The following is a 23,626-nucleotide window of genomic DNA, read 5'->3' as shown; positions in this document are numbered from 1 at the left end:
GAAATCTAAAGTCCCAATCTGCCAGGAGTGTGTGTTTGAGTGTGTCCATGTTTTATTAGCAGAAGACACTTGCGATTAAGGGGAGATAATTTTCAGGGGAGGTAACTCTTGTAAGAAAATAGTTCCGTCAACGTGTTATGTTCACTGCAGTGAAATATCAAGTGTTATGTTCACTGCAGTGAAATATCAAGTGTTATGTTCACTGCAAGGAAAATATCACTTTTCTCAGAAAACTCAGTCCTTCACACTGAAGTATGTAATAAAATATATTTTGTTTATTTTGTAGAAGCAGGAATAATATATTTACAATTCTTTACATGTGAATATGGTTCTTTTAGTATGAGTTGATTAAGCTAAGCTGCTATACAACAAAACGTTCGACACACACAAACACACACGTGCTAAAAAAACCTGATTCTAGATCATGAAATCGCTCAGCGCGTTTAACACCGGGAAGGGAAATCCCCTCGGTGACGGATTCTTTCGTTCGGGGGACAACTTCGCCTGTAAGTGTTTGTTGTCTGTTTTACCCTGTTTACATTTTTCAAGCTTAAGTTTTATCAAGGATTTGTGATAATTATGCCCTAAAGTTTTTAAATCGACAGTTGCTATGTTGAGTTAACTTGCCCTTTAAACACTGCATAAAAAGTAACTGGATTTGCAATCAATGGATTTAACCATGCATATTGCCCCCCCAAAATGAGTACATAATACTACATGAACATGACCAGTTCTTGACACATTGTTTTTACATTCGTAAAATGAAATATTAAATGCTGGCGCTAATCTTGTCAATATTGTCTCTTTTTCACCACACTGCAGGGAACCTACAGTTATCCATATTTAAGATGTGTGTGCATGTAGAACGCATTTACAGTATGCACACTAGAGTATAAAAGTTAAAAACACAGACGGGGGCACGGGTGGCTCAGTCGTCTACGGCGCCGCGATTCGCTGTGCAGAGTTGCGTCCCTTGGTCACGCCAGAAACCTATGGTTGTGGGTTCGAATCCCGGTTCTTTCCGATTATGTTTCTAGGTTTGTCAGCACCATACCCGTGCTCGTGGGTTTCACCGAAGTGGTAAACGTCTGAGACCTGCATCACTTCGGGCTTTCCTCCCACATTAAGCTGACACGCCGCGATATAACTGGAATACTGTTAAAAGCGGCGTTAAACCCCAACTCACTCACTCACTCACTCACTAAAAACACAGACTGTGGCGAAGAAGACCCGATCGTTGAAAGTGTGCAGAGCGTCAAACACCGGGATTACGTTTTAACGCTAGCGAGAGTTTCGTTTGGGGGACGATTTCGCCTGTCCTTTTCCAACAGTCTCTTTTACCCTATTCCCGTTTTTCTACGTTAAGATTGGCTTGGAATGCCTTCGAAATATGTGGTGAAAGCCTGGATATCCAATTGCAAGGAAACAAAAAATTCATTTGGGGGTTTCACTTTCTTCAACGTTTTGCTATTATTACATCCTTAATCTGAGATACTGTACAAAGTGAAATTGAAACCAATCTTAATGTAAAATTAGACAGTTGTAATATGTCAATACCTCTCAATATATGTGTCGTTAGGAATGAATAATTCGGCGAAGAAGACCCGATCGTTGAAAGTGTGCAGAGCGTCAAACACCGGGATTACGTTTTAACGCTAGCGAGAGTTTCGTTTGGGGGACGATTTCGCCTGTCCTTTTCCAACAGTCTCTTTTACCCTATTCCCGTTTTTCTACGTTAAGATTGGCTTGGAATGCCTTCGAAATATGTGGTGAAAGCCTGGATATCCAATTGCAAGGAAACAAAAAATTCATTTGGGGGTTTCACTTTCTTCAACGTTTTGCTATTATTACATCCTTAATCTGAGATACTGTCCTTTTCCAACAGTCTCTTTTACCCTATTCCCGTTTTTCTACGTTAAGATTGGCTTGGAATGCCTTCGAAATATGTGGTGAAAGCCTGGATATCCAATTGCAAGGAAACAAAAAATTCATTTGGGGGTTTCACTTTCTTCAACGTTTTGCTATTATTACATCCTTAATCTGAGATACTGTACAAAGTGAAATTGAAACCAATCTTAATGTAAAATTAGACAGTTGTAATATGTCAATACCTCTCAATATATGTGTCGTTAGGAATGAATAATTCGGCGAAGAAGACCCGATCGTTGAAAGTGTGCAGAGCGTCAAACACCGGGATTACGTTTTAACGCTAGCGAGAGTTTCGTTTGGGGGACGATTTCGCCTGTCCTTTTCCAACAGTCTCTTTTACCCTATTCCCGTTTTTCTACGTTAAGATTGGCTTGGAATGCCTTCGAAATATGTGGTGAAAGCCTGGATATCCAATTGCAAGGAAACAAAAAATTCATTTGGGGGTTTCACTTTCTTCAACGTTTTGCTATTATTACATCCTTAATCTGAGATACTGTACAAAGTGAAATTGAAACCAATCTTAATGTAAAATTAGACAGTTGTAATATGTCAATACCTCTCAATATATGTGTCGTTAGGAATGAATAATTCATGCACGTGTATCTATATGAACATATTTTGACTAAACGCAGTGGCCAGCAACAGATGGGCTTGTATCATGATAGCAAAGTGGTAATCGTGTGGTCAATAGAAAAAATACCAGCAATGACTATGCTTGAGATTTGACAAACATTCGTGAAGCAGTTGATAGATGTAACCACGGCTTTAAATAATCATCATGTCCGTGGATCAAAGAAACGTAACTCTGGGATCTATTGAATAGGCGACGAATAAAGGAGGCATCAATAAACCAACGATCAGTATAACTAGTAACTTGGTTGTGAGTGAAGACATGCTAACATCAGACGAGGATGAATCACCTGAATAGGTCCCTTGTGAAGAAAAGTTCACTGTTAAAAACCTCTCAAATTGCAAAATCTGCATTCATATTATGAAGCCACATAATCTGCCAGATCTTAACGCCCGGTTGCGTGGGCATCTGATTGTTCTTGACTGTGTCATAAATTGTAATTATGTATTTAAAATGACATTCTTTCATCAAGCTCATATAGTTCATGTACTTGTCTAGACATGGTATCATCGCTGATTTCCAGTGATCCATTCATGTATTTATGACTGCTTATTATATAAAAACCATTTGAAACGTTTTTGTGAACGTATTGTGTATTGCTTCAAACTTGATAAACGTTCTAAAGATATCACTCATTCGTGCAAGAACAGAACACGATCACCCTTCTGGTGCATACGTGGTAGGGGGATCCGGATTGTAGAAGTACTCAAGCTAGACATTTCGCTTCGCTCCAGTTGAGACTCCTTTGTGAAATATGTACATGCATTCACACCCCTTTGAGTACGTTGCGTGGGTTTCTTTGTCGTTGATATATATCTTCACAGGCAGAGCATTTCCGGTCGAGTTCCAATTTATATTTGCTGATGGGTATTTAATGGTGATGCTACACTTGTTGGTATTACTTAACCTCCCACGTGCATGCACCTAGGAGAATAATTATGTTTGGGCAGATAATTGAGACTGATAATTATCTAGCGCTTACTTTTTAGAATGAACGAACGAACGAACGAACGAACGAACGAATGAATGAATGAATGAATGAAAAAAACAGATACTAGATAAATCGTGTATTTACATTAATTTATGTCAGTTCTTTATCTGGGATGGAGATTCATATAGAAACGTATATCATGCATAAACGACACAAACATAAAGTCTAGATACATGTATGCACATATCAATAACCTATGTGATCAGTCTGAATCATGCATGTAGCGTAGACGCATAGCCCGAAATCTCTGCATGACAAATACCTGAATATGTTTTGATGAAAGCTTAATCCTTTAAGACGAATTTAGATGACTTTTAGAGAGAAAAATGAACGTACATGAATTTCCACACTCCCTTCAGAATTCCCTTCTGAAGTAATTGAATAAGAGCGGCAAAACCCTTTCCATGACCATACTAAACATCTGCAAAACGCAGTCCAATGTACTATTCCGACAATATCACATGGACGTGTTTATGAATCATTATCAACTAATGATGCTGTCAATGTTCGCCAAAAGTTTAGCAAATCCTGCACCACCAGTATAACCCGTCACACTACAAACAAGACAATTATTCACATGAAGAGAAGGGAGCATTTGGCACAAGTCAAAATAGGAAATTGCATCGGATATTTTTGTCGCTGATGTAAAGAATTTGGAAATGTCCTCCACATGTCAACCATTAAACTTTCTGAAAACTTTAGTCAGGCCTTTAGTATCGTAACCCTGATCACACAACTTAAGCAAGAGTCGTATGAAGTTTTAGCAGAAAGAGAAAAGTCGTTTACCCCAAAAGGTGTGAAATGTACACGCCAAAGGTTGACGTGGCTGGAATATTGCTTGACATAATGGGAATGTTGACTATTGCCAAATTGAGTCATCCCTTTTGTCATTAGCGTTGTGTAGAGTATTTGTGTCACCCTGTATGTTTATGCATAGATCTAAATAAAAAGCACATTGTTACTGGCCGGTTTTACTTTTTAGTTTGGGTGGGTAAATCAGATGAAGGGAATTGGCTATTTGACCTCAATTGAACAATCATCTGAAGCTAATAATAAATAAAACGTCTTCCCTTGTTTTGATTTTGCCAATCCTAGCAGAACTCCAAATTGAAAAATTCTTACTCTAAAAATATTTTAAAAATTAAATGTAGATTTTTAAACGTAGCTGAATTTGACTTGTATAATTGTATTGCAGACTGTGTCCAATAACTTTATGAAGTTGTGCCATGTATTTATTGTAACTGTATTGCATTTATTGTAACTGTGATCGTCGACCAATAAAAAAACATTATCTCACCGCACCGAAAATATTAGCTTCTGATTGGTTAAGGAGCAAGCAAATACTTTCCATGTAGCCCGCTTATTACCCCGCTGAGAAATCAATCGAAATACACCTTAGGTAACTTGACTATCTCGCTTAAGTTTCGTCGAGCTGAAATGAACCAATCTTCATGCGAATGCGGGACACGGGTGGCTCAGTCGCCTAAGGCGCCGCGATTCGCTGTGCAGGGTTGCGTCCCTTGGGCACGCCAGAAACCTATGATTGTGGGTTCGAATCCCGGTTCTTTCCGATTATGTTTCTAGGTTTGTCAGCACCATCTCCGTGCTCGTGGGTTTCGCCGAAGTGGTAAACGTCTGAGACTTGCATCACTTCGGGCTTTCCTCCCACATTAAGCTGACACACCGTGATATAACTGGAACACTGTTTAAAGCGGCGTTACACCCAACTCACTCACTCATGCGAATGCATTCTATAAAGGGAAGTAACTCGGTTACTTTGCGTTGTCTTCCAGCTGTCAAAATGGCTGAACAAAATCATGTTACTCGGTGAAACTTCAGACATATATGCCGGGCATGTATGCATGAATGTCGGTGAGAGAAATTCATTGTCAGCCGACCCCTAGGGGCATATGGTGTGAGGTACCCTGTGTGTGAGCCTGACGGCTCAGGGAACATATGCTCACACACAGGGTACAGCAAACAATATATCCCTTGAGATCGGTTGACAACTTATAACGTCTCAATTTTTCTACCAAGTAGCATCAATTGTACTGATGCAACACACCGTAAAAGGGTAAGTGGCCCACGTAGCCCTCATCAACTTGGCAGGTTCAATGACCCTATGGTTTGATGGCTTTTTATATATCCCAATAGTATACCTATAGAATAGGTTTTCAGCAACCCATGCTTGCCGTAAAAGGCTACTATGCTTGTCGTAAAAGGCGAATAACGGAATCGGTTGGTCAGGCTCGCTGACTTGCTTGATGCATGTCAACGTATCCGAATTGCGTAGATCCATGCTCATGATGTCAATCACGGGATTGTCTTGTCCAGACTCGATTATTTACAGATCGCCGCCAAAAAGCTGGAATATTGCTGAGTGCGGCGTTAAACAACAAACAAGCTGTTATCACATCTAATACGGTTGTTTGAGCACAAAGTATAGAATGATAATAACACAGCATTTGCGTAATCAAATATGCAATATATTCATCAAAAGTAAAAACATTATGACTACAGATTATGTTTCAACATTTTATTCATGCATGATTTATGTTGTACATAGAGGACCGTTTGAATTGTATGTAATGTAGCAATAGAAAAAATATATTTTATTTAAAAATATTGAGCTGGTTATAATTAGATTTTCGTGTATGAAAATAGAAATAATAGTACTTAAAAACTAATGAGTTACATTTTTGTGTAACACAAGGTTGGTGAAAGCAATGTATCATAAACTAACATATATCTTTTATGACATGAGTGAGTATTGCTTCAAAGTTGATACAATCTAAATACATTTCATATTCTTGCAAGAGCAGAACTTAGGAACTCGAATGGCTTCCTGCCTGATACGTAGGTTGGGGACCTGAAAGTTGTCGCAGTATACCCAGACGTAGAGAGTCTCAAACTGCTCCATGCACATGTTCCTGGCGTAGAAGGAGCTGTCGTAGTGGTTGCTGCAGTAGTTGTTGCTGAAGAAAAGAAGGTAATAGGTCAGACTTCGATTTGAGTGAGTGAGTATGGTTTTACGCCACTTTAAGCAATATACCAGCAATGTCACGGCGGGGGACACCAGAAACGGCTTCACACATTGTACCCATGTCTGGAATCGAACCCGGGGCTTCGGCGTGACGAACGAACGCTTTAACCACTAGGCTACCCGACCGCCCCGACTTCGATTTGAAGTCAAGTGAACTATGTAATAAAGCAATACATAGTTAAACAACAGGCAAGGAATACTAAGCTAAGTGGGTCGCAAGCCAACACTAAAACTAATACCACCAAGGATAAGACCCGTGAAGATCCGGGGTAGAATAGGTCTTCAGCAACCCATGCTAGCTGTAAAAGGCGACTATGCTTGTCGTAAGAGGCGACCAACGGGATCGGGTGGTCAGGCTGGCTGACGTGGTTGATGCATGTCATCGATCCCAATTGCGTGGATCGATGCTCATGATATTAATCACTGGATTGTGTTGTCCAGACTGGATTATTTACAGACCGCCGTCATATAGCTGGAATATTGCTGAGTGCGGCGTCAAACAACAAACCAACCAACCAACCAGGGATAAGTGATGACAAATACACTTACGAGCAGTAGCCATAGTCAATTTCCTGCAAGTCAGACAGAACCCAGCAGCGTCCTCCATATCTGGCGAAACTCCTCATCCTCTTCCTTGTGGTTGGGCAGGAAAAACTGTTGTCACTATGGAAACAAAAGTAAAATATATTCAACTACATGTATATAAAACTCCATGTCTGATGTCACGAGGGACCAAGGAAAACGAGACAAATGTGATTCCTGGACATATTTACCTTCATTATTATTCATTCAGAAGAATTTTTGGCGAAAACTGTATTTAAATGTTCCTTTTATATACTTTTCACTGCTTTATTGACTTTGACGCCCAATGAAATCTGTTTCGGCGGAAGATCGATACTGGATATTCTCTGGCGTTGACATTGTATATAGATATTTGAAAGGGCTCAATTAAGGCGTTTCTTCGTTTCGTTACATAAGGAACATTATCTTAACCATTGTTCTTCACTGTAGTAAATAAGACGTGCCACTACCATCCGTATTGCATAAAGTCTATTGTATAGCGGTATATGTTCTATAGGATAAGTAATAACAAAAAAAAGAGTATATGACGACTGCATGTAAATAATTAAATTAGGACCAGACAATCAAGTGATTGATATTGTGAGTGCGGCGTTAAACAAACAAACAAACAAACAAACAAACAAACAAACGTCAGTAATTCACATCATACTTACACTCCATAGACCCCATCAGTAACTTCCGTGAGCGCTGGGGGAAGGTAGAAAGCTAAGTCTGGACGCTGAGATCTCTCCAGGTTGATAGCGTCACTGAAATATATTAGGTACCATAAAAAAGGGTTATTATGGCAAGATTTCGAGAGTAAGAGAATGCTGTTTAACGATCTGCATGTCGCGGCTGCTTGTACAATTCACTAATCATTGAATGAAAACGTGCACGGATTTACATGCAATCGGGACACGATGACACTGTCAGTCAAGTCAATCAGCATGACCTTCAGATCCACTTTATTCGCAATGGGGTACTGGGATCTTTAGACGTCGAGATCTTACCATAGTGACACGATTACTAAATTCTATGAGTAGCATACAAATGGTGAGGTGAGGTGAAATGGGGTTAAACGTCGCGTCCAAGATTATTGCACGTATATAGCGACTTGCATGCACGTGTGCGTGTGGCTGCTTGTACTAGTCCGGACTGATGCCGATTTATAGTGCTAGCCCACTGAGATACCATGCCGCAGTTAAACAGCAGTTTAACATGAATGCCCCACTCAGACACAGTCACAGCCCGAGCCGACCAGTCCTTGTTTTAGCCCCTTAATGCCGAGCGCAAGACAGGGTAACAACAAGTACCACCTTTTAACGTCTTTTGGTATGACGCGGCCGGTGATCGAACCCCGGACCTTCAACTCTCCGGGCGGACGCTCTACCACTAGACCACGGAGGCGGTCAGCATACAAATGTGGACATGATAAATATAAACAGAAACATAAATGCAATGCATACTGTTATAACGAACACGTTTATAAAGAACTGAAGGGTTATAACAAACGTATTTTATGGTCCCGAACATTTGTTATAATTATGTTGTACATAATTATGCTTCTAACGAACTACGGATATAACGAGCTAAAATTAGTGGTCCCTTTGACCACTCGTTTGTTATAACCGTAGTTTGAACAATGTGAGCCTTCAACGTAGACGAATAATTCCATTTAATTATTACATATTCAGCATTGTCTTACGTTTTCACAAATATGGAATACACCAGAGTTTACTGAGGCTCTTGAAATGCCGAATGTATCGTAGCCATCAGCAACTTTCCAGCATTTACTTCCCAGTGGGAAACATAAGAAATGGCCTTTACACATTGTAGCCATGTGGGAAATCAAACGTGGCCTCTTAACTAACGCTTCACCACTATTCTATCCCACCTCTAAAACCACATGCGAAATGATGACGAATAAATGCGAAACATTGGAAAACGGCTCTACAAGTAGCATTAACTGAAGGGGGCTTTATGACGTGACAAAATCATGCTGTGGGGCGGTGGGGTAGGCTAGTTGTTATTAAGTCGTTTGCTCGTTACGCCAAAAACCTTGGTTCATACCCGATATGGGTGTGGCCCATGTTTTGTGTCCACCGCCGTGATATTGCTGGAATATTTAGAAAGGCGGCGTAAAACCATGTCAGCGATCCCTTTAACCACTAGGCTACCCGACCGCCCCTACGTGCCAACTAAACTGCTGGATGACTGAACGAGTTGTAATGAAACCTCTTACAAGGGATATCCTTCAGCACTGTCAGACAGAGGGCCGAGTTCTACGCTGAGGTTGTACGGCTTGACACACTTGTGGTTGGCAGGCAGAAAGTGTCTATCAAGCTGGTCGTAGATCCCTCCTTGGGGGTTGAAGGGGTTGATCGGGGTTTGAAATGAGGGATTGTGAAAGGGGAAATTTGGAGGCAAATTGAAAGGGAGATTTGGTATTTGGACACCGAATTGTTGCCGAAGATGATCCGCCTGGCGTTTTGCGATAGCGTGGTTATTTAACGCTGCACCCAGACAGGATGAAATGCCGAGGGCAATAATAATGATCTGGAAATGAAAAAAAATATGGTAAGTAAATTAAAAACATAAAACTAATCACTGTCAGCGTATTCGTAATCCTGACGATGAAATACTGTATTACATTGGGTACAAATCATGATATGTTGTATTTGTCAGGATACACTACTTTTGACTTGGCTTTGCATGTGTTTGTGATCGGTGCCGCAGGTGGGACAGGATACGCACACCTTTTCGCAATTATCTGGTATCATTACCACTTCATGTTTTTTTTCATAAACATGCTTATGATATTATCACAATCGTACAATTTCTTATGATTTTGGAAGGGGTACGGGTGGCCCAGTCGTCTAAGTCGCCGTGATTCGCTCTGGAGAGTTGCGTCCCTTCTGGAACGCCAGAAACCTATGATTGTGGGTTCGAATCCCTGTTCGCCTCGATTATGTTTCTAAGTTTGTCAGCACCATACCCGTGCTCGTGGGTTTCACCAAAGTGGTAAACGTCTGAGACATGCATTACCTCAGACTTTCCTCCAACATTCAGCTGACACGCCGTGATATAACTGGGACACTGTTTTAAGCGGCGTTAAACCCAACTCACTCACTATGATTATGGAAATAGTTTTGTCACTGTTATTTAGCAGGGTGTATTTTCCGTACTGCTCACAGATCCCATAAGAAATAGAAATGTGTGGTAGTCAAAGTTATATGACATAATTCATAAACCTTTTACAACCAGTCTTGCACACTGTCCCAAATAGTTATCTATGGTAAAAAATAAACTATTCAAATCATTATGCTATTTGCTGCAATAATGGATTTTTTAGAGGTCACTTATTCATACCCTGTAACGTTGTTGTGCTGTGAACATGTGCCAGACATATTTAGCACTAAGTACAGAAAGTACATTTCCAAAATATCAGCATATGTAGAACGTATACATGTTCACGAAATGTGCTGAATATAGCATATGGTAACATTCCTTAGTTATCCCGTCCCTTTCAGTCGACACGAGGCACGTTCGTTAACAGTGACATAACAAATTAATGAACACAGAAACGTGTCCGGCAACACTCCTAGTCCCTTGGACATGGCAAAAACCTAAGATTGTGGGTTCGAATCCCGGTAATCATCTGAGACCTGCATCATTTCGGGCTCTCCTCCCACAAGAAGCTAACACGCTGACCAGTAACTAGAATACTGTTTAAAGCGGTGTTAAAACCAAACTCACTCACTCTCATATGGTAAACCTACGTGTCGAGTTACATGCATGGTACCTATAGATACAACGCTATATTCAATCTTCATTCTATCGTATCCAATGAAAGGCGGGCCTATAGTCTGGAACAAAGCCCATAAGATCCGAATGAGGGATGACCTGAGCTTTCACCTTTCTTCTTCTCAAAAAGTCAGTTTTGTTCAGTTGAATAATTTCATATAGTATTTTGTAAAGAATGATTTAACATCTCAATCACTTAGAATCTTCTTCGGGCTATTGACCATTTCTTACGTGATACAATGCTACATAATTGCTGCTTCTGTTATACATGTGTCAAGTACACACATATTAACATTATCTAATGGCAAATGGTCATGGACAATTTCGTCATTGATATTTACATGAGCATCAACATTGGCAAATAAGTTCTTAAAATGATTAAACCAGGATTCATTGTCGACATTGGACTGATTATTAGATCGTGAAATATTTCTCAGTCCTTTCCAAAATCTAGTCTTTAACTAACAGTTTAAGCTTTGTTTGTTTGGTTCTCTTATTTCATTTATCTATGTGCACATACATAATGTATGTCCACATACATTTTTTACACATTTCTTATATGGCAGTAGATAGGTTTATGTACATCTGTTTTATTACGTCGTAGGCATTTTTGGCTTCTTCTTTTTTTTTTATGTAAACATAATGTATAAAGGAGTGTTTATGCACCTAATCTAAATAGCACAAGAAATGTGCTATTTAGGTTAGGTGCATACAATATTGTTCTTCATAGCTTTGTCATGCATTTCGTCAATTTAAACTCATGTCAGAAAATACTCTGCTTTGAACAATCTATTTTTGCGGATCATAAATGAATTTTTTTGAAAGCTCATTGCACATATTACAAAAGAAAAGAAAAAAGAAAGATTCAGCACAAATGGGGCACTCACCTTCATCATTCTGTGGATTTGTCGTCGTTTCGTCAGGGAGAACTGGTCAACAACAGAATGAAGAACTGTGTAGTTCCCTCCGTATTTAAATTGTTCGGTGAAAATAAAGAGACAATGCGATTCCATTGAGGTAATCCTACAGGCTTCTGATATCCTCAACGTAACAGCTTAGGGATTATCTGCATCATCCTAATGCTCCAGTCTGTCCATATAAGTCAATGATCAAAAGGAGTGGACACTTTTATGACAGATTAAAAGGCCCATTTAGTCCACAGGGGTGCTTTTATTTACCGGTTCACGTCGACCATCCATGGGTAAAAGGCGAGATTAGCGGTCAAATGTGCGTATACAAGTATCTGCATGATTGTTTAAACGGTTTGACGTTTCGTCTGAAATACTTCTCACCCAAAAATTAGATTATTAGAAACGTTCAAAGATACATCTTATTCCATATCAGGTATAATTAAGTAATCATTTTAACAATGCGTCTAAACCACATCTCTAACACTTGCGTATGTACCTGTATGCACGTGCTACAATCATAATCGTCAGTGTAGATTAAGCGGTAAAGTCGGAAGGAGGGTTGATGTTGCGTTAACATAAGTTTTTGTCCAATCAATACAATATTGTTGCAATATGACTTTTATGACGTTTAGTTAGTGGTGCTTTCACCCGTTTGTATTATGTGACCCTTTGACAAATGTAAACGCAGGTTGTTAAAATAAAGCGTGTCAATAGATGAATGCTACAAATATGTGTGTATTAGTCATATTTGTTATTAAAACCGTAATCACATTATGACTGAAAAGGAACATACGGGTGCTCTTGTCTTCATCAACGTCCTGGCAGTGATAATGCGATAGCCGTTACTATTTGTGCAATAAACTGTGTTTTAAACTTATCACTTTGAAGTACTCATTGACGTCAATGTAATGAATCGTGTTGACTTTTGCTTCGCTGCATAACGATCATTTTTCACAGGATAACCTCAATAATTATGATTACAATCGATGAATATAGCGATGATGTTAAAACGAATTCACTTTTTTAGAGGACTGTAGGACCGTTACGGTATAGCATCTGGGCATAATTTAAAATTAATGTATTCCCGGAGAATCATATGTCAGTATCATCCCGATATGCTTGGTCGCATATTCTTAAAAAAGGAAATAATTTAATGCAGGAAACACACCAAGAATGACCTGTCATTTGGTGTAATCATTCAGCTATAACATTTATATCATAGTTATGAATCCACATTCTTTCCCATGTAATGTTACACAATTATTGTTTATGATAGATAAACATAGCAAAAAAAGACATTGTGCCCAAAGGTCAACTATTGCGATAATAATAATTATTGAAGCTCATAATTTTGAAAAATGACTCTCTCATAACGCTCGCGCCAGTACACAGATGAAGAGTTACGATTCGGGAAGGCACCGTGAGAAACAGTTGGATTGACATTGCCAATCATGCACGAAGGCGCGGTTAGCGTTTTAATATATGTTTACTTTGAGAAAGTGCAGATTCAAACATCGACGCAATGTAGGCGCTTGCAAAATGCCCAAAAGCAATTGGGAAAACGACCAATGACCATGAACAAAAAATGTCTTCGTTTTTTCAGTGTCCTCTTTTTTTTTATTAGATATATGCATGAAGATTAAGAGGAACAAAACACTATCAATAAGGCTATTTGAATGGAGGACGACTTCACCTTTGCAATTGTCAACTTTCCCTTGATCATCGAGCATTATAGCAAAAATGGCCCGCATGTTAGAAAAAATGAGGGGGCCACTGTAACTTGATAATGCCATCATATTACTTGACGACGGGCCATTATCACGCCCGTTGTTAGATGACGTCATAGTATAGGGATAGGTGAAGTCACGTTCAATAGTGACGTCATCTGATTTGTTCTATGACGTTTCCATATTTGTAAAAGTGGGTCAGTAATATTCGTGTTGATTGTTTCAAAACCGATATTGTTGTTTCTTTTTATTTGATAACAAATTCCATCCATTTCAGCTATAATAACGGTAGCGCTATTTTTCAGGGCATTATCATTTGCAGAAGCCTTCGGTCATTTCAACTGACCTCCTTCGTCGGGCAGTTTATCGAAGACCTCGGGCTTCTGCAAATGATAATGCCCTGAAAAATAGCGTTGCCCTTATAATAGTCCAGCAGCCCCAGCCTTTGGTGTTTAGAGTTCACAACTTTTGAGGTAAAACTGGGGATGCTCTTTCTACGAAGATTTCAAAGAGCATCATATAAGTCTTGCTCAAACGTTTTTTGGTCCGTGCTTAGTAAAGTTTTTAAGAGGTTTTACGGTTTGCATGCGGAGGACGTTTCCAAATTTAGTCACATGTGACTAAACTTATGTCTGATGCATTTCTCCGTTTGGACTGGTACGTGTACCATATATTCACGTGTTTTGTTTCAGGTGAAAAGTTGACTTTCCTTTGTGTGTGTTTATGACGTGTTCCATCGTGGGGCAGGATACGCTCACCTTTTAGCGAACACTTGGCATCATCACTAGTTGATAGTGATTCATAAACATATGCTGATGATATAGCCGGTATTGTACAATCGACATTTCTATTGAATATGGAAAGGGTTTTGTCGCTTTTATATTTATAGCTATATTTATGATATTGCAATATGTGTACAAAGACATTGTCAACTATCTCGCATATTAAAGTATTTGTGTATACTAAGTATGGCAGTATGTATGTGTGTATATGTGTGAGTGTTTGTGTTGGTGAATGTGTATGTACATGTTGTTTAGGCTTCTAATATAGTCGTTATCGAACAATTGACTCTGGTTTGTGCAGAGATTCCTTATGATTGGGGTGACATTCTTGAACAGTGTTGACAATGACGTCCCATCTGGGCGAAGTGTGAAATCAGCATATGTTTCACACAAAAAGGAAGGAGATATTCGGAAATAACTTAAAATTTCCTAAACTGTAACTGGTATTAGTTTCTAGTAATAGCTGTATGATTAAAATAAACGAATTCGAACACATTGTAACCGGTAGTGAAGTATGGCAGTAGATGTTATGACTGCCACCGAACAGGAAGGACGATAGGGGTAAGATGGGAAATTTTGAAGTTAACGTGTTTGGTTAAGTAGTGCGTAACATCGCCAGGATACGTCAAACATTCATTCACTCAATGAGGCATACTGCGTATGAGTCTTCCAATGGCGATTTGAAGGAGACTGTCATACTCCTCTTGCAGCACCTGGCCAAGTTCAGTTAACTTGGTCGGCGGCCTATGACGCGCACGTCTCCCGATCATGTCCCAAAGGGTGACAGGTCTTGGCTCATTGGTGAGCAATGGTGGTGTCTCCCTGAAAGACAACACGTCGACCCACACGCCTTGCAACGGGACAACAAAGGGTGTCGGAAGGTTGTGCCGTTGGGATCGTTCCGTGCTCCTTCCTTGCACAATATGGAGTGGGGTTAACTCAGTCATTGTAATGCCACCCCATACCATAACCTTTCCACCGTCGAATCTGTCGTGAGCTTGACGTTCATATCGACGTCGCCTCACTCGACGACGCCTATGAAGGAAGTGCAAAGTGAATCGGGATTCATCTGAAAACATGACACGTGACTAGTGACGATTACCCCAGTTTCGACGATGTGTACACTGAAGACACAATTTATGGATACCAACTTCAGACAATCTTTAATTACTGAAAAGGAGACGTTTCGGTATTGATCTTTATACCGTTGACAAGCAAGACTGAGGACACCGTCACAATGGCTAGACTGGAGTCCAGTGGAATAATATAATTATAATCATATATTCGACCAACCGGACATAGGCAAACCTTGTGTTTATGGTCTGGTGAACACATGTCCTTGGTCGTTCATGAACGCAAGTCAGCATTTCAGGCATGACTTGGTCAGAACATGTCCTGCATTAAAAACGATATATTCAAGAAGGTCAACGATGGATGGCACAGTACAACTATTTTGTGAACATTTAAAAGAGGATACAATAATTACACAACACAACATAAAAACGGGCTATACCAAAAGTTAGGCCACCATACACGGGACCATGGGACTTCGGTACCTCTGCTACCCCAGCAGGATTTACACCATCCTTAGTTTGCAAGTTTAGCCAAATCATTAAAATGTCAAATATACCACGTTTAAGACGGTATCTTCCCATTATGAACTACTGTTTCATTATTTCATGGTTCAGTGATTGCTAAGTACTACCTGTCACCCCTACATATGTTTCTGGTTATAGGCCGGGAAAGCCATATTTGAAGAGCAGAGAGTTCTGGAAACGCCAAACACATAATTCGATTGTTGGTCTTTGTTTGTTGGTTAACGTCGCGCACAGCAACATCCGAGCTATATAACAGTGGTCTCAAAATAACCGAGTCTGGACCAGTCAATCCAGTGATTGACATCTTGAGCATCGATCTTCGCAATTAGGATACGATGACACGTATCAACGAAGTCAGCGTGCCTGACCACTCGACCCCCTTAGTAGCCTGCTACGACAAACATTGGTTGCTGAAGACCAATTCTAACAAATTCAATATTGCCGACTCGACTCGATGTAACATTTTAACTAACTCACTCGTTCTAAAAAGAAGGGGCGGTCGGGTAGCCTAGTGGTTAAAGCGTTCGCTCGTCACGCCGAAGACCCGGGTTCGATTCCCGACATGGGAACAATGTGTGAAGCCCATTTCTATAGTCCCCCGCCGTAATATTGCTGGAATTTTGCTAAAACCATACTCACTCACCTCGAACGGTATCGTCCTCATGCATGTCAATACACTATGCCTGCCAAACAAGATTAAGTGTTTGTTATAGTTTGTGAGGTGCACCCTACTGTAACAAATCATACCATGCCCTGGCAGGACTACAAGAAGTCGAATATGTTCCATCCCGTAGAGGTACCTACGGTTCCGAGCTGAGCAGAAGTATTTGTACTGAGAAGTTTTGACTTTGTTAGATATGGTTTTATTCATTTTGTGTACTTTAAATTGTTATATCCACATGCTGGTACAGAAATGAAAAGTTTATACATACACACACATACGAGTATATATACACACATACAGATTCACACTTATTCGCGTACAAATAGATTACTACACGAGTGCAGTAATCTGTTTCTTACACACCCTTAAATCGCACATTGTGTACATCGAATCGATGCATTTTGTCTATTCTCATGATCGCACTAGCGCATTAATACATAACACCACTGTCATAAGTGACGTCATCCTATGTACTGCTTACTACTTATAAATGATTGACTGTACACAAAAAAAGGTTTCCGCCATACCTGTGGATTATCAATGCCAACTAGATAAAAACAAAGATCACGCTGGAAGCCGAGTTAAAACTTTACACCTCAAAGAAATTACCAAATATGTACAACAATGTTTACTTCCGTATGACATCACTACCGGTGACCGACTTTTACAAAATGGCGTGTTCACTGACAACAGTACGCAGGATTTCCAGGGGAGGATTTTCGTTGATTGAGGGATCGTATATACATAAATTGTCACGTTAGTAATCAGAAACATTCTGACAATCTGCGTACTGTTATTTGTTTACCATGTTTTCCAATGTAACAAAGAGAATTAGTCAGAAATGCAGATAACAACCGTCGTCGTTGTGCGTGATTTGGCGTCAGTCATGGCGTCACATAGGACGGAAACTTTTACGGTTTCTGTTGAATTTACCACATCATTGTTATGCATATATTTGAAAATTCAATAGTTAGTGCAACGAATATTCTCAAACGCGTGATCAAGTCAATGTATGCAACAATTAGACGAAAGTACCTAAAATGTTACACAGCATAACTCTGAATGTTGCTTTCAAATTGTTTACATTTCGTTTCCACACCTAATTTATTTCGCATGATTTCATCTTGATAATTTGCATTGGTGACAAACACCTTTTGTCATTTGTTTCTAAAATGTATGAGGAATTCAGGGATGCATGTTTTGCAGCTGAGTTTGAAATATACCTGGTTGAATAGGCGTCTCATAACCGGCATTTTGAAAACACAATCCAATATGGCGGAACGAGTAAATATCCGATATTTAGATGTCTAGACGCCGTGAATTGTAACTTGGCGAGATTTACGATGTACCTAATTTTCAGAAGTCACTTTCAGTAATTTTGCTTTGCCTAAAATGACAGTAAATGATAAACAGAAGGGGAAATTCAAAACTGTTAAGTATATGTTTACGTGGCGAATTTTGAATTTTATTCCACCTCAAAGTGAGGATTGAAGAGGAGGCACACAATAGTCGTTGTGGCATCAAGGTGGTTAACACACTAAAAAACCAATAACGTTGACATAACAACAGATAATGTAACTGATAAAAATAACAAACTCGCAGACGAGGACGAGATTGTTTGTTTGTTTGTTTGTTGTTGTTATTATTATTATTATTATTATTATTATTATTATTATTATCAATTACACGGTCCTGTGGATCGATACAGACGTTGGTGAACATCCGACTGAAGAACGAGCAACTTGTGAATGGCTTACACTCAGGAAAGTAGTCCGTCATCATCTAACCTCAGGTCATCACCAAGGAGTAGCCAATCACGGGCCTGGAATTCGATCTCACACAAATGTTTGATACCAGTTATCTCAAATGCGTTTCTCACCGACACGTGTGTAAGAAATATACATCACCAACATAAGCACTCTCATACCACACACCCATACCACTCACAGTCACCCAGCGACAGCACCTTCACCACCCCATCCCCCACAGATGCTCACTACCATTATCACCACCCCACAAAATATTTTCATCTGTAGTCCTTCCCACAAACCTGTACATACACATTCACCAACACAAGCACTCACACCATATACACTGCCATACTTTGTATACACAAATACTATAATATGTGAGACAGTTATGTATATACACACATTGCAATATCATAAATATAGATAGATAAATAAAAGCGACAAAACCCTTTACATACTAGTATTTAACAAGGATGAAACGATACACAGATATTCTGATGCATCGCGATACTTGACCCACGATACGATATACGATAAACATGGGCCCATTTATCGATACGCCACTATACGGAAGGCAAATCTCAAGTACAGCGTTTCCTTGCTATCGTGCCTTTCAATAAACCGCTAACTTGGTTATAGCGCTCGGTAACGCATGGCTCCAACAAACGTACTAATCTTACATTTTTAATAAGCTCAGGTCTTACACTGACAGGTGTTTTTCCCCATCTCCAAAAACATTATTAGCTGATCACCGCAAGCACCTACCAGTCAGTAAATCCGAACTGAAGTTCCCAATTAAATACCAATATTATACTATCTTTTTTTTTTTTATTAAAACGTGTTCATTGTATATCTGGACTTGTGTTTGTAATATATTTTATTAATTTTATTCAAAATTTCATTTAATATTGTTTTCATTAAGTTTGGTGAAATCGTGTGTGAAGTAATACCGCAACCACAGTCAGATAACACTGAAACGAACTTTAGTTGCCAGAGAATGGACACGTATATTAACAATGCCTTACTTTGACTCGTTAAAAGTCATACTTGTGGCAATGTGGCTGATATGTGTCAACATAACGTTTTCGCAATCGAAATACATGTAGCAAGGAGTCCCTACGGTGACTAGTCAAATTGTTCCATACGTATAAATATCCTGCAACAATAATCACCAGTACCAAAATCCTACGCTTGTGGTTCTTATAATTTTAAGAATATATATAGTAAAAGCTGCAACTAAAGTAACACGATTTTGGAATATATTATTCCTGATAAAACAATAATTTCAGATACAATTTATTCGACCATTGCATCAAAATTATTTTCTGGTGTTTGAACTTTGAATTGTTTTGAAGGAAAGTTTCAACTTTGAAGCCTAACTTTAAGTCTTTTTTTATCATTGCGTTTGGAGATACGTATCGTATCGTGATCTTCCTGTATCGTTGCAGACCTAGTATTCAATAGAAATGCCTGCATAAAGCAGAGCTGATTATACAATTCCGACTATATCATGATCATGTGTTCACACTATCAAATAGTGATGATACAGGTGTTCACAAAAAGGTGACTATATCATGCCCCACGAAGGCACCGTCATAAATACATGCAAAGGCAAGTCAATATTTCACTTGAAAAAACAAAAGTCAAAATGGGGACTTGTGACTGATGCCTAATACACATCATAAGAACACGATCGTATATCTATGTACATATAATATTTAAAACATGGTGTTGGAAAAATATTAAACGCATGTGGTTCTTCTTCTGGGCCCCGTTCCACAAAGTGATCTTAGCTCTAAGTCGATCGTAACTCCCATTCTTTAACACTGACTTACGACAGTCGTAGCGCTAAGATCGCTTTGTGGAACGGGGCCCTGAACATCTCATATAATGTTGACGATAGTTGATTTGGCACTGAGTGTGTGGATCATTACATGACAATCTGGTCTGGTTAAAGCTGGTATTTCTACACGCTTTCCCTAACAACCAGTAGCACGTGATGACGAATAACCAATCCATCCAATGTAACGGAACAGGATGTTACGCACTTTCATTCAGGCCTAGGCATCTCATCGCCTCAACAAGCATTAGGTAAGTGAGACTTTGGTCTTACAATTCATATAAAAACCTATGAGATTTAAGCTTCATTGATCTACAGAACTATGTGTTTATACATACATTAACTGTGAATGGTAAGCATTGTTTTGCCTAAATGGCTGTTTTAAATTAATGTTCTGTGGGATTCGTTTTGATTTCCAACCATTAAGCTGTTTACATGTAACGTTTTCTTGCGATTGATGACTGTCAGGGTTATATAACAGAAAATGTTTTAATATATTTGCATAATCTAATAATAGTATTCGTGAAGATACATATTATTGATTACCTGAGCGTTTGAAGTAATATCAAAAAGTGGGACCCGTGCTGAAAAGAAAGACGTTACCCTGAACGTGTGGTGGATTGTTGGTTTAATTTAACCAGATAAAGCTCTTATCATTGACAATGACGTAGTGAGATGACATGGGGTTTAACGTTGCATCCAAGATTATTGCACTTATATAGCGACGTCGCATGCACGTGTGTGTGTGTGGCTGCTTCTACTAGTCCGGACGTATGCCGATTTATAGAGCTAGCCCACTGAGATACTATGCCCCAATTTAACATAAACACCCCACTCAGGCACAATAGTACTCATTCCGAGCCGACAGGTTTTGTTTAAGCACCTTAATGCCGAACGACAGACAGGGTAACAACAAATACCATCTTTTAACATATTTTGGAATCACATGGCCGGGGATCGAAGGCGGACGTCTTACTACCAGACCATATGACAATGAACGATAAGAATAATTGAAACGTCACGTTTCGTTCAAGACTGTCGATGCGGTCCACTCAGGGCTTCGTGTGCAAATGTTCTCGAACAATCCCATGATAGACAACCACACCAGACACGCCGAATTAAAGAGGAGAGGGACATTACACATCTCTTTCCAATGTGATGCAAATGACAATGTAAATATCTCGCTAAATGAGAATAGTATGCGTGAACAGTACTGTGAATGCATGTCACACATATCAATAGCATGTCATCCAACGACAAAATAGTATATGAATCTAAGTGTGGGGATATTGGTGGTCATGCTGATAATGATTATGCTGAGCTACTAGTATACGAGCTCTCGTCAACAGATGCTGTCATATCGGGTAAGAGTTATGACTCTCAACATATACTGATTTACTTAAATGTATGTGGTTAAAAATCTAGACTGCCTATTAATGAATTTACGAATGTTATTACCAACTTTGAAATGTTATGTTTGTTGAAACAAAACTTGACCAAGTGGATTGTATTGATATTCCTGGATATGCAATGTTTTATTATCGTTGAATTACAGGTACTTTCACAGAATAGGTGAATCTTCGGAATATGCAACATGGTTTCTCGCGATCGCTTCCCGTGAAATGTTAAATGTATCTTGTAATGGGGATGTATATATTGGTAGTTCCTATAATCCACCAGATGGTTCGTAATTTAACTCTGACGAAACTTTCCCAAAAACTACACAGTGAAATCTTGTGTAACTTTAGTAGATTGCGACAATAATACACGTACTTTGTCCAATGTTATTACAACAAACTCCAGCTCGATCTACGAAGATATACTCCTAAGCGAATTGGTTACTTATATGAATGATGTTGAAAGACTAAAATATGCAAAACAATTAATATATTGTTAGAAAGGTCAAGTCAGGATCTGGATAAACCAACTTCACATGGTTATTCTTCCCCGCCCTTAAGGCGGGGAAGTATACGGGAAACGTTAATGTTGAAGCATGTAAGTCGACATGTTGGTTTATTTGAAATTTCAAGCCACGCATTTACGGAAACAAAACATACAAATCATGTGCGTGGAATGTTGATGCTATTCTTTTCCAGCAATAAGAGATACTTCAAAATCGTCTTTATGTAGTTAATTGATGCATCTGACCGTTTCTGGTCATTAGCTGACATTATTAAACCATTCATGTGTTATCCGATGTCCTTATTTCCTCAAGGACTAATTTTCTGATTTTCATGGTGTATACAAAAGAAGAACTGTGCTCCGGAGATCGTAAATAACAGCATAATAAAAATTATGTTCTGAATATGCTTATTCATGAACAACGACGACATCTCAATTTAAATGTAATATGGCTGAATTCCACATTCTACATACCACACTTTTGATTGTTTGGATGCTCATGTTCCCTGGAAATATTTGGAATAGTTACTATTCCGTATTTTGAATTAACCCAGTCCCCCTTGTTTTTTTTAATCAGTGCACCGCACATAACCACATGTCAAACGTTTGGTAGCAAAGTCAAAGCAAAATCGGAGTAGTGTGTCGGCGAATTTGCTTCAAGGCTGTAGTATTTTTCAACCGTTTAATGGAATTCAATGTACAGCCGTAGCTCTGGTCACTCATATATTTTGTGTCCCATGGCTTAAATCTATTTGCGTCTGTACCGTGTTCCACTGACCTCGATAATCTGTTGGATGAAGGCACAGCTCTCTACAGTCACATAGTTAACACCGGAGGCTATGAGGGGTATTTAGGTCATAATCAGCTCCCAGCAGCCACTGCCTCAGCGATATTATCTACATAACAGATCAGTTTTATGGCTCCGTCACAGGTGCTCCAAACATTAAAGCAGGGAAAACAAATTTCATAGAATCATTTCAACAAGCAATATTGATATCCCCGTCACTTTTGGTAACTTTTAATGATGTCTCTATTGCAATTTTCACGGATTTTGATTCGTATGCATTATTTGACTTTCATCAGCGGAATGGTTTGGGTCAGATTGATCCGAATGGACAAGCGGTTTTACTTCTGTTTAGTAGTATGGATGAATTGTTATGTTACATCTTAACAGTATATCAGGCGACTATGCTTTTCGTAAGAGGCGACAAACGGGATCGGATGGTCAGGCTTTAGTTGATGCATGGCAACGATCCCAATTGCGTGGATCGATGCTCATGATGTCAATCACTGGATTGTCTGGTCCAGACTCGATTATTTACAGACCGCCGTCATATAGCTGGGATATTGCTTAGTGCGGCGTTAAACGACAAACCAATCAATCATCATCATATGAACTCAAATCAGTCATTGTTACAAGTAAACTACATTCCACAACAGTTACTGACACTGGATAAAAAAAATAGTACACAAAAAAAAAAAAGTAACTCAA

At 39.2% G+C, this 23,626-nt stretch overlaps 1 protein-coding gene across 1 annotated transcript; it reads right to left on the bottom strand.

Annotated features, from left to right (window-relative positions):
- Positions 1–6,342: 6,342 nt before the first annotated feature.
- LOC139449493 (uncharacterized) lies at positions 6,343–11,855 on the bottom strand. The gene is made up of 5 exons (XM_071230916.1): positions 11,847–11,855; positions 9,398–9,711; positions 7,830–7,922; positions 7,144–7,257; positions 6,343–6,526 (listed from the first exon to the last, which is right to left on the bottom strand). The coding sequence occupies exons 1-5, from the start codon at positions 11,853–11,855 to the stop codon at positions 6,343–6,345; spliced, it is 714 nt and encodes a 237-aa protein (XP_071087017.1).
- Between the last annotated feature and the right edge of the window lie 11,771 nt (positions 11,856–23,626).

Source organism: Haliotis cracherodii, unplaced genomic scaffold (genome assembly GCF_022045235.1).
Source record: "Haliotis cracherodii isolate W230 unplaced genomic scaffold, xgHalCrac1.p SCAF_8, whole genome shotgun sequence".
NCBI lineage: Eukaryota > Metazoa > Mollusca > Gastropoda > Lepetellida > Haliotidae > Haliotis > Haliotis cracherodii.
The sequence above is the reverse complement of the archived record's forward strand: the minus strand, read 5'-3'. Positions and strand labels throughout refer to the sequence as shown.

Coding starts and splice junctions, on each gene's coding strand:
- LOC139449493 (XM_071230916.1), bottom strand. Junction 7,923..9,397: donor AGTGCTGAAGGATATCCCTT/GTAAGAGGTTTC, acceptor AATATATTTCAG/TGACGCTATCAACCTGGAGA. Junction 6,527..7,143: donor ATTGACTATGGCTACTGCTC/GTAAGTGTATTT, acceptor TCTTTTCTTCAG/CAACAACTACTGCAGCAACC.